Source organism: Hipposideros armiger, unplaced genomic scaffold (genome assembly GCF_001890085.2).
Source record: "Hipposideros armiger isolate ML-2016 unplaced genomic scaffold, ASM189008v1 scaffold_1819, whole genome shotgun sequence".
Taxonomy (NCBI): domain Eukaryota; kingdom Metazoa; phylum Chordata; class Mammalia; order Chiroptera; family Hipposideridae; genus Hipposideros; species Hipposideros armiger.
This window is the reverse complement of record NW_017733169.1, coordinates 40,332-51,693: the sequence shown is the minus strand read 5'-3', so window position 1 is coordinate 51,693 and position 11,362 is coordinate 40,332. Positions and strand designations below refer to the sequence as shown.

General features: G+C 65.3%; 1 protein-coding gene across 1 annotated transcript in view; it reads left to right on the top strand.

Moving 5' to 3' along the window:
- The window catches only part of MUC5AC (mucin 5AC, oligomeric mucus/gel-forming), a 24,854-nt gene extending 15,678 nt beyond the window's left edge, over positions 1 to 9,176 (top strand). The window contains exons 31-50 of the mRNA XM_019634686.1: positions 3 to 514; positions 1,022 to 1,724; positions 2,008 to 2,216; positions 2,799 to 2,973; positions 3,263 to 3,513; positions 3,621 to 3,804; positions 4,130 to 4,337; positions 4,774 to 4,955; positions 5,217 to 5,310; positions 5,414 to 5,517; positions 5,681 to 5,712; positions 6,014 to 6,185; positions 6,527 to 6,634; positions 6,844 to 6,881; positions 7,257 to 7,379; positions 7,468 to 7,566; positions 7,944 to 8,063; positions 8,267 to 8,330; positions 8,419 to 8,533; positions 8,930 to 9,176. Of these exons, the coding sequence (XP_019490231.1) occupies positions 3 to 514; positions 1,022 to 1,724; positions 2,008 to 2,216; positions 2,799 to 2,973; positions 3,263 to 3,513; positions 3,621 to 3,804; positions 4,130 to 4,337; positions 4,774 to 4,955; positions 5,217 to 5,310; positions 5,414 to 5,517; positions 5,681 to 5,712; positions 6,014 to 6,185; positions 6,527 to 6,634; positions 6,844 to 6,881; positions 7,257 to 7,379; positions 7,468 to 7,566; positions 7,944 to 8,063; positions 8,267 to 8,330; positions 8,419 to 8,533; positions 8,930 to 9,176 (3,740 nt within the window). The remainder of the gene's footprint in view (positions 1 to 2; positions 515 to 1,021; positions 1,725 to 2,007; positions 2,217 to 2,798; positions 2,974 to 3,262; positions 3,514 to 3,620; positions 3,805 to 4,129; positions 4,338 to 4,773; positions 4,956 to 5,216; positions 5,311 to 5,413; positions 5,518 to 5,680; positions 5,713 to 6,013; positions 6,186 to 6,526; positions 6,635 to 6,843; positions 6,882 to 7,256; positions 7,380 to 7,467; positions 7,567 to 7,943; positions 8,064 to 8,266; positions 8,331 to 8,418; positions 8,534 to 8,929) is intronic.
- Positions 9,177 to 11,362: the final 2,186 nt, after the last annotated feature.

The window sequence follows — 11,362 nt, the reverse complement described above, 5'->3', positions numbered from 1 at the left end:
CACCACCACTACGCCCGTCCCAGGCACCACTACACCCACCCCAGGCACCACTACGCCTGCCCCAGAAACCTCTACAACTGTGAAAACAACTCTATTGACCCCCAGCCTAACGCCAGTCTCAACAACAGCTTCAACCATAACCTCTGTGTCTATCACCACCCTGGAGACCTCACATGTCCCAGGTGAGCTAACCTCACCTGAGCCCAGCGAGATCTCCTGTTTAAGAGAGTCGTGCAGCTGGACTGACTGGATCGACGGCAGCTATCCTCAGCCTGACATAAACAGTGGAGATTTTGACACTTTTCAGAATTTGAGATCCAAAGGGTATAAATTCTGTAAGAGTCCCAACAAGGTGGAGTGCAGGGCACAGCGCTTCCCAAACACGCCACTGGCGGAGCTGGGACAGGACGTGATCTGCAGCGACACGGTGGGACTGATATGCCTGAACAGGAACCAGCTGCCCCCCATCTGCTACAACTACCAAGTCCGGATCCAGTGTTGTGAATGGGTGGACGTGTGCAGAGTCAGAACCACATCGCCTGCCACATCTGGGGCCACGCACTCAACCACAAATGAAGCTAGAACCCAAACCAGGGCCACCAGAACCACTGAAATCCCCTGGACCTCCGCACAACACAGCAGCGCCAGCTCAACACATGTGCTACCAGCAACCACAATCATACCGAGCACACACGTTGTCACCACACCTGGGACCACCACCTGCCAGCCACAGTGCACGTGGACCAGGTGGTTCGACGTGGACTTCCCGTCCCCAGGGCCCCACGGAGGAGACCTGGAAACGTACAGCAACATCGTCAGAAGTGGAGAGAGAATCTGCCGCCGGCCCGAGTACATCACTCACCTGGAGTGCCGAGCCGAGAACCACCCCGATGTCAGCATCGAAAGGCTGGGCCAGGTGGTGCAGTGCAACCCCGACGTGGGCCTGGTGTGCCACAACCGGGACCAGGAGGGCAAGTTCCAGATGTGCTTCAACTACGAGGTCCGCGTGCTGTGCTGTGAGCCCCGAGCAGGCTGCCCTACCTTGCAACCTGTCACAGTACCCAGCACCCCAAGTGTGAGCATCACCAGTCCTACTGAGACCACCTTCCACGTGGGCACATCCAAGACAACCCCTGTGCCGAAAACCAGTGCAACCTCAGTTCCCGCAACCAGCACCACCTCAACAACCACCACCACCCCATCCCCTGTTCCTGCAACTGAGACGACCCAGCCCACACCTGGGACCACCACCTGCCAGCCACAGTGCACGTGGACCAGGTGGTTCGACGTGGACTTCCCGTCCCCAGGGCCCCACGGAGGAGACCTGGAAACGTACAGCAACATCGTCAGAAGTGGAGAGAGAATCTGCCGCCGGCCCGAGTACATCACTCACCTGGAGTGCCGAGCCGAGAACCACCCCGAGGTCAGCATCGAAAGGCTGGGCCAGGTGGTGCAGTGCAACCCCGACGTGGGCCTGGTGTGCCACAACCGGGACCAGGAGGGCAAGTTCCAGATGTGCTTCAACTATGAGGTCCGCGTGCTGTGCTGTGAGCCCCGAGCAGGCTGCCCTCTGACCTCCGTGACCCCCTATGTGACCTCACCTACCAAGCACTCGCTCACAACAGAATCTGCCTCCACGGTTTCTACCGTGCCGTCGCCCAGCTCGGCAGTGCCGTCCCCCTCTGTGTGCTACTGCAGCGTGTCTGACAAGCTCTACCCTGCAGGTACGTGAAGCCTGCCTGGTGGGGCGTGTGCTGCCCTGTCACTGGTATCTTGTCCACAAACTGCCATGGTGTGAAGGGCAGGGTCACCCGTCTCTGTGACAGGGCTAGCTATGGTCACAGGAGCGCTGTAGCCATCTTCGGGGATTTATTTCACTGGCCTCTGGTAGGAAGGCCACCTACCACTTCAGCCCCAGAATGGACCCCAGGCCCGCCCAGGGCAGCTCCTCACTGTCGTCCGTCCTAGCACAGCTCCGCTCATGGCCCCTGTCCCTCTGTCTTGCAGGATCTATCATATACCAACAGACAGACCTCTCTGGCCACTGCTATTATGCCGTGTGCAGCCTGGACTGCCACGTGGTCAGGCAGACGGACCAGGCCTGCCCCACCAGCGTACCGCCTCCCACCACAGCCACCTCCCCGCCTGGCTCCACCCCTTCGACCCCTGTGCTTGTCACCACGCACGGATGTCCGAACGCCGTCCCGCCAAGAACGGTAACCTCCCGCTTCCCACTTTCTTGAGGGCTCAGTGGCTCGTGGATGTACCTTCATCCTTCCAATCAGACCGTGGCTTCATATGGGCGACTCCTGGGCCTACACAGGCTGAACATTGGGAAGTGGCCTGAAGGGGGTGCCTGCCAGGTTGCTGGGAGTGTGGGGCCCGAACTTGAGATTCTGCTGATTGTGGGCGACGGGGGGCCAGAGCGGGTGTTTGGTGCTGTGGGCATGGCTGGACAGCCAGGGGGTGTGGGGGGGGGTCAGGGTGGAGGCACAGGAGCAGAGCCTGGGGAACCCACATGTAGGGAACGGGGCGGAAATTGGCAGAGAGAGGAGGGTGACCTTCACACCCCGAGAGACCTTCCTAGCCAGCTGGCACTCGGTGCTTGGGGGTAGGGGGGGCCTGGCATAAATGCTGGTCCCAAAGGCACGGCCCCCACTCCCGTTTTCCTGCTGGCTTCTCTCTCGGGAGATGGACCACTGACCACTGACCGCAGCATTACGAGCCCTGAGCACCCAAGGGTGGCCTGAGGGCAGGCTGGGTGGGGGCGGAGCCTGTAGCTGTCTTTGCTTTCACAGAAAGGAGAGACCTGGGCTATGCCCAACTGCTCTCAGGCCACCTGTGAGGGCAACAACATCATCACCCTGCAGCCGCGTCTGTGCCCGCCGGTGCAGGAGCCGACCTGCGCCAACGGCTACCCTGCCGTGAAGGTGGTGGACGAGGACGGCTGCTGCCTGCACTACCAATGCCAGTGTGAGCTGGGGTGCTAGCGTGGGCGGGTGGGGCTGTGCCAAGGCAGAGGGATTGGGTTAGATGCCAGGAAGGACTTTCCAACAGGGTAGCAGTGGATGGGTGGTGCCCAGGCTCCAGCAGGGGTGCGCAGGGCAGTGCTGCCCGAGACCCAGGAGGAGCTGGAGGAGGTGGGGGCTCTGGCCCCCCTCTGAGGCCCCATCCTGGATGGTTCTGTGTGGGTCCCGGTGACTGGGCGGGTTGGAGCCCAGGGGCCACTGGGCTCCCCGCTGAGGCCGTGCTCGCACCGCAGGCGTGTGCAGCGGCTGGGGCGACCCCCACTACATCACCTTTGACGGCACCTATTACACGTTCCTGGACAACTGCACCTACGTGCTCGTGCAGCAGGTGGTGCCCGTGTACGGCCACTTCCGCGTGCTCATCGACAACTACTTCTGCGACGCCGAGGATGGGCTGTCCTGCCCGCAGTCCATCATCGTCGAGTACCGGCAGGACCGTATCGTGCTGACCCGCAAGGCAGTCCGAGGAGTGATGACCAATGAGGTACGGACACACCAGCCAGGGCAGCTGCTCACATGCATGGCGGGGGATGGGGGGGGCGGGCGGGGCTGACGGCTTGTCCTGTTCCTCTCGGTGTGTCTCGTGTCTAGATCATCTTCAACAGCAAAGTGGTGAGATCCGGCTTCCAGAAACATGGCATCGTCATCTCCCAAATCGGCATCAAGATGTACGTGACCATCCCTGAGATTGGCGTCCAGGTCATGTTCAGCGGCCTCATCTTCTCCGTGCAAGTGCCCTTCAGCAAGTTTGCCAACAACACGGAAGGGCAGTGCGGTGAGCCCCAGCCCCGGCCGCCGCCCGGCCACGAGTCCCCGAGAGACCAGTGTGAGCAGGTTGACCTTGGGCAAGCCCGCTGGGCGGCACGGGGCCTCCAGGGCCTTCCGCTTTCTGGCTGCACCAAGAAGGAGCCAGCGCCCCACCCCTGAGACCCACGGCCGTCCGTCCTCCTGGGGGGAAGAAAGCAAAGCACAGAGAGATCGGGGGGCCTGGCCAGGTCCCTCAGCCGACCCATCAAGGACCGCGTGGGGACACTGGCCCACGGCAGGGCGGGCATGGCTCTGTGGTCCCCAGCTGTCTGACTCTTGTCACTCTGCCCCAGGCACCTGTACCAATGACCAGAAGGATGAGTGTCGCCTCCCTGGGGGAGCGGTGGTGACCTCCTGCTCTGACATGTCCAGCTACTGGAAGGTGACCAGCCCCAGCCAGCCATCCTGCCACGGGCCTCCCGCGACACCCACAGCAGCCGGGCCCACAACCCCGCCTGCCCCGTGCCCACCTGCACCAATCTGCCAGCTGATTCTGAGCGAGTGAGATTCTGGGAGCAGTCGGGGAGGGGAGGGGAGGCCGGGAAAAAGTGGGCCTGCTGGGGGCCCCAAGAGAGGAAGCCCATGGACAGGAGAGCCGCCCATGGGGCAGACCGGGCCTGGCGCTGGTCACAGTGGCTGTCCTGCAGAGCCGATGCTGCTGGACTGCCAGGCACAGGACTCAGTATGACTGGCAGGCACCTGAGCCTTGGGCGCACGTGGGGCCAGCCAGGCATAAGTTGTCCCTGGGTTTGTAGGGCAGAGGACTGGGGAGCCCAGTGGCGAGTTTGCATGAGGAACAGCCACTGCAGCCAAGCGGCCCAGAGCCCGGGGCGCTGGGGTGGGCGCGGTGACCTTCCCCGGCGCTGCTCCAGGGAAGGCCCGAGCCTGGCAGCCAGGTGCAGGGCTGCCCCACGACCCGTGTGTCCCCGTGCCGCAGGGTCTTCAAGATGTGCCACGCCGTGATCCCCCCGATGCCGTACTACCAGGGCTGTGTCTTCGATCAGTGCCACATGACCACCAGATCGGACGTGGTGTGCTCCAGCCTAGAGCTGTACGCCTCCCTCTGTGCGTCCCATGGCGTGTGCATCGACTGGAGGGGCCGGACCAACCACACGTGCCGTGAGTGCCTGCTGTGGGTGGGCTTCCTGGAGGGGGCTGGCCCCAAGGTGGAACACACCTGGTGCCTGGGCCGGGGCGCAGGGTGGTGGCGGTGGGCTCCAGCGGGCTGGGCTGTGCGGGGCACGCAGGGGTGGGGCCTGAGGGCCGTCTTCCAGGCGGCAGGTTCCTCAGCAGATGCTTGGGGCCTGGAGCACAGCCTCGGAGTGGCTCCTGGCTGGCGCCCTCGGCCTCAGGTGTGGCTTCTCTCTTCTCTCCCCCCAGCCTTCACCTGCCCAGCCGACAAGGTGTACCGGCCCTGTGGCCCCTCCAACCCCACCTCTTGCTACAGCACCGACAGCGACAGCGCCAGCCTCGTGTAAGTGCCTGCCCTCCCTCCACGACCCCCAGAGTCCCCAAGATGTCCTCCCTGATCCCCACAGAGGGCACAGGGGCCCGGCCAACCCTCTGCTCCCCCGCAGGGTTCTTCAGGATGCTGGCCTCGTCACAGAAGGCTGCTTCTGTCCGGAGGGAATGACACTTTTCAGCAAGAACGTGGACGTCTGCGTGCCCACAGGCTGCCCCAGTACGTCCTCACGGCTGGCTGGGCTTGGGGCTGGTGGGGTGCCCCTTCCACCCAAACACCTTCTTGGCTGGACCCCAGGGCTTTCAGTGCGGGGTCTGTGGGTCCAGCCCTGAAGGCCGGGGGTGTGGCTGCCCAACAGTGACCTTGGTCTCCCTCCCTCCAGGGTGCCTGGGGCCCCAAGGGGAGCCTGTGGAGGTGAGTGTGGCTCCGGGACGGAGGGGGAGGCAGCGGGGAGGGGCAGGGCTTCCCCAGCAGAACAGGTGCCCTGGGCCGTGTGGGGGTGCTGGCCCCGAGGCCGGCCGTGCCTGTCCTCCGCTGGGATGTCCTCCTTCTCTGCTAAGACACCGTGAAGGCAGAGGCCTGTCACCCCCACAGCTGTCCCCCACCTGCCTCAGGTGCCACCCGCGCTTTGGAAGCCCTTTCCCTCGGGCTTCCCGGCGCCCCCTGCCGGCTGAGGCTGCCTCCAGGGCCGGGCTCATGCGTGCCTCCCTTGCAGCCGGGCCACACCGTCAACATCGACTGCCAGGAGTGTACCTGCGAGGGCAGCCCTTGGACCCTGCGCTGCAGGCGTCAGCCCTGCTCCCTACCGCCAGCCTGCCCCGAGCCCGGATACGTGCCTGTGCCTGTGGCCCCACAGGCAGGCCAGTGCTGTCCCCAGTACCGCTGCGGTGAGCCCTGAGCTGGGGCCCGGGGTTGGGGGTCGGCAGCGATTGCCCCCATGTCTACTGAGGGTCGCACATGCACTGCGCTGGCTCAGGGCTGGCCGGCTTTGCCTGGGAGGGTCACGTGGTGCTGACACCTGGGGGCCATAGCCAAGAACCGGGCCAGTGCCTTCCCCTGCTGCTGTCTCATCTGGTGACTCCAGCAGGCGTGCCGGGAGGCAGGGGCGCTCAGGTGCCGAGGCAGACTGGAAGCCTCGCCCCTGGAGCACCTGCCGCCCACCCACTGGGCGGACAGCACTCCTGGGGACGACACAGGCCCCTGAGTGCCCCCTTCCTGCCCTCCGCAGCCTGCAACGCCAGCTACTGCCCGCCACCTGCGGACTGTCCCCAGGGCTCCCGTCAGGTCCTGACCTACCAGGAGGGGTCCTGCTGCCCCAGCCAGAAGTGCAGTGAGTGTCCCCGCCCAGCGGCCCTGCGGTGGCCAGCCTGCGTCCCGACCTCACCAGCTTCATTAGGGGGAAAGCTAGGGCTCTGGTCCTGGGGCCAGGACACTCTAGTGGTGGGGGCGGGCACCTGTGTGCCCAGGAGGCTGGTGTGGAGGGGGGCAGGGTGGGAAGAGCTGGAGGGAGGGGTGGGTGTGCAGACCTGCTTGTCTCCTGAACAGGCTGGACCGTCTGCAGTGTGAATGGCACCTTGTACCAGGTAAGGACCATGGAGGTCAGCACCCTGAGGTGCAGGAGGCTAAGCGTGCCCCACCGCTGTCAGCTTGTCCCCGAGGCTGCGTCTCCTGGCTGTGCCAGGGCCTCGCGGGCTCACGTGGACACTGCAGCTGCCAGTGTGGCTGAGGCTTGAGGGTGGGCCTGGTGCAGGCACCCCCCACTCTGTCCTGAACACGATGAGGGTGCTCCCAGCTGGGTCCTTGAGAACATGGGACCTCCATGGAGGCACAGCCTTGGGGCTCTGCCACCAAGTGTCACCCTGGGGGGACAGGTCGGCCAGGCATGGAGGGAGTGTGGGGAAGGCAGGGGCACCAGGCCTGGCCTGAGCCCGCTGACGCTGCCACCCTCCTCTGCCCAGCCTGGGGCCGTGGTCTCCTCGAGCCTGTGCGAGACGTGCAGATGCGAGGTGCCGGGCATCCCCCAGGCAGACAGGTTCATGATCCACTGTGAGACCCAGACCTGCAACACCCACTGCCCCGTGGTGAGTGCCCGCTGCCCCCACTGCTCAGAGCCCCCAGGCAGCTCCGGCCGTCCAGGGCTCAGGCCGCACGCCCATCCCTTCCCCACAGGGCTTCGAGTACCAGGCACAGAGCGGGCAGTGCTGTGGGCTGTGCATGCAGGTGGCCTGCGTCATGAACACCAGTGACAGCTCTGCCCACCTTTTCTATGTGAGTAGCAGCAGCAGGGCCTGTGAGGGGGAGCTCAGGGTCTTGGGGCAGGTCTTGGGTGGGGTGGACCACAAGCTCCCGACAGGCTGGGGACGAAGCCACCTCCCAGGCACCCCAGGGAGGCCCAGGCTCAGGCCCATCCTTGCCTGTGAGGGTGTCCTGTGGGCAGAGTGACAGCGGGGGGCTGAGGGGACAGGATCCTGGTGCATCAGCGCCCGTGGGGAGCTGTCATGGCAAGGCCCGCTTCTGGCAGAGGCCATGGGGACCCTGTGGAAGCCGCAGGCTGGGGACAGACACACAGAGGCAGGGCCGTCTTCTCCTGGAGGGAGGTGCCTTGGGGAGAGGCACTCACTCTGCTGGCCTGGGCCTCCTTGCAGCCCGGTGAGTCCTGGTCAGACCCTGGAAACCCCTGTGTGACACACGAGTGTGAGAAGCACCAGGACGGGCTTGTGGTGGTGACCACGAAGCAGGCGTGCCCCCCACTCAGCTGTCCTGCGGTGAGTTCCAGGCCCACCCTCCCGGTGGCGCCCAGTGTGGATGGGGTAGGGGAGCTGCGGTCAGCCCCACGAAGTGCTAGCAGGGGTGCCATCCTCTTGCGTGGGGCGCTATCCACTCCTGTCTGAGCTTGACCCGGCATCCTTGGTACCCCACTTCCAGTGGCTGCTCCAGCACTAGTGACATCCCCCCTTTTTTGGCACAGGACCAGGCTCGGCTGAGCGAGGACGGTTGCTGTCTCTCCTGTCCCCAGCCCCCGCCCCAGCCCCGTGAGTGGCCGCGTCCGTGGGGGGGGGGAAGCTCCGGGAGCACCTGGCCAGTACTGACCCTCGGCACTGCCTCCTGTGTCCCTCCCAGAGTCCACGTGCGCTGTCCACTACCAGCACCAGGTCATCCGACTGCAAGGCTGCAGCTCCGCGGGGCCCGTGCGCCTCGCCTACTGCCAGGGCAACTGCGGGGACACCGCCTCTATGTACGTGAGCCCTGCGGCCAGCCCAGACGCTCTGCAGGGTGTGCTTGGCCTGGTGTGGGCAGCGGAGGGTGGGACAGGGAGGCTAAGCGGCCTGAAGGGGAGCTGGGGCCAGCAGGGGTCCTCCAGTGGGCAGAGACCCAGGGCCTTGTCCTGTTTGGAAATATGCTCCTCTGTCTACTGGGGCTCTGGACTCAGTGGCCCCCTTGGCGACTTGGAGCTGGTGAGGGCCCGTGTGTGCCCCTCCCCAGCCCCGTGACCCGCCACGGGGGTATTTACACCACCCCATCGGCGCGTGAGCTTGTGGTTGTGACAATGCCGTCCGGCTGTGGGTCTTTGCTGGGGTCTGCGGTGGGCTCGGGCGGCGTGGGCCCTGGTGCTGAGCGGCCTTGCCCACAGGTACTCGCTGGAAGCCAACATGGTTCAGCACAGGTGCAGCTGCTGCCAGGAGCTGCAGGCCTCGCCCCGCAACGTGACTCTGAGCTGTGCGGATGGCTCCCGCCGCGCCTTCAGCTACACGCAGGCAGAGAAGTGCGGCTGTGTGGGCCTGCGGTGCAACCCCCACAGCGACCCTGGCCGGGTGCAGGGCCAGGAGCCCGAGCAAGGGCAATGGAGCAGGAGGGCCCGCGCCCCGCCGCTCGCCTGAGCGCCAGCCTCCCTCCTGGACAGAACACCCTCCGTTCCCTGCAGCCCAGCCTCCCAGGCCAGGACCCTGAGCCCTGGTCCTGGTGGCCCGAGTCCAGGATGCACAGTCACCCACCTCTCCCCAGGGTCCAGCCTGGGCAGGCGGACAGGTGGGCGCTCCTCCCAGACTTAAGCATCGGGTGGGGTCTTACCAATGACTGTCACCTGGATGTGCAACGGGCTGCCCGGCCGGCTGCCGGGAGGCAGAGCCCCCGCTACCTCCACCCTGGCCTCAGGAAAGGGCCAGCAGTTCCATAAATACGCTTGGAGCATTTTGCAACTCCCGACTCTGTGTGATTTTTAAGCTTGTCCATGAAACCCGGGAGTGGGGCAGGGGCAGCCCTGGGCCCGGAGGGCTCCCACCCCGGGCGGCCTGCCTCAGGGGCTCCTTTTCTGGTGGGACAGCAGCCATCCATTCTGGGGACAGAGGGACCCAGGGCTTCAGGGCATGTTTACCCGCCGGCTGACCACGTCAGGCACTAGAGGGCCTCCCCTTCGAGGGGAGGTCTCCATCTTCTCCCTGCAAAGTGACCAGCCTTTCCCGTCATACCAGCACCGAGCTGGGTGTGTGCGTGTGTGTGTACATGTGTACGAGTGTGCATGCGTGTGTGTGCACATACAAGCCCTCTGAGACCAAACCCCTGCAGAGGGGTGGACTTGGCCCCAGAAGTCCTGTCACTCCCCCCTCATTCGACCCGCGACCCCCAACCTTGCCCCGAGGATCCCCAGGGCGATGAGCTTTAGGAAAAGCTCATCCCCTCCTCCTTGGAGGCCCCAGACACCCCCGAGTGTGCGGGGGGCACCCAGAGCAGACCAGCCGCTGCTGGGACTCGTGCCTGAACAGGATGCTGACGGGATAGGGGGCTGGCAGGCTGCACAGTGCTGGCCACCTGGGGGTGTCCTGGGGCTCAGGGTCCTGTGGACAGCGGGCCGGGGCTGAGTGGCCAGGGGTAGATTCAGGGCAGAGGGCACGCCTCAGCACACGTCCTCCGTGACAGCAAGAAGGGTCCCTCCCCTCGTCACATAACGGGAAACTGAGGCCTGGGAGAACAGCCTGTGGAGGCCAGCAGCCAGGGCGCAGGAAGCTGTTCCCAGGTCCCTTCGTCTGGTGGGCAGCTTTCCCGCCCTGGCTCCTGGGAGTTGACGCCCAAGGCCTACACCTGGCGCCACCTGTTACAGGAAACAGGCCTGGCCTGGGTGGGTCTGGGGGCCGAGGCGAGACTGGGGCCGGGCACCAAACTTCCATCTCCAGGGTTCAGACGCCACGAGGGGCTGCATAGCAGCCCCCACGCCTGCAGCGAAGGCCTGGGGCTCAGGGCGCAGGGTCAGGGGCCCTTCCAGCCAGCCCGCTCCCGGCACAGCAGGGCGGAGCCCAGTGGGGAAGGGCCTGCCCAGGGCCACAGGGCCCACAGACCCCCGGAGGGTGAGCGTACACGGGTGTCCGCCTGGCCGGCACTGCGCCTCCCACCCAGTGCACCCCGCCCTTCGAGCCCAGGCCTGAGCAGGACACGTGGGGCCAGTGCACCTCACACGGCTGTGCCCTGGCCACACGGGCAGCTGAGTGACCTTAGAGCCTCAGCCCTCTTGTCACTGACGCGGTGGGGGCTAAGGGGCTCCTGTGACAGGAGAGGGCCACAGGGCAGCAGGGACACCCCCTCACAGCAGGAAGTGTTGGGTCCTCGGCTTCTGGGAGCCACTGCCCCAGGGACGGGCTGACCCCACAGCCTCCCGGGCGGCACCCTCACCGACGTCACACACCCCTCCCCCAGCAGATCGGGTGTCTGAGAGAGCCACCCCTTCCTCTTGTGTGAAATGGAGGCCATGGGTGAGGAATCCACACCCCCCGGGGAGCACACAACTTCCCTGCCTGGAACCCAGGCTCAGTGGCAGGAAGTAACCGGATAGTGGGTCCCTGCCCGCCCACCAGGGCCACCGCAACCCCTGGCCAGGTTATGCAAGTCGTGCTTTCCGGAAAGAGCTACAAAGCTGGGCGTGACCCACCCAGGTCACCACACTGCTTTGCCCACAGGGACAGTTCCTCCAGGCGGAGGACTGGCCCCCCCATTGGATACCAGGAGGGGGCGGGCGCCAACTTGTCACCACCGGGGTGGGGGCACTTGGCCAGAAGGGGCCCTGGAACACTAGGGC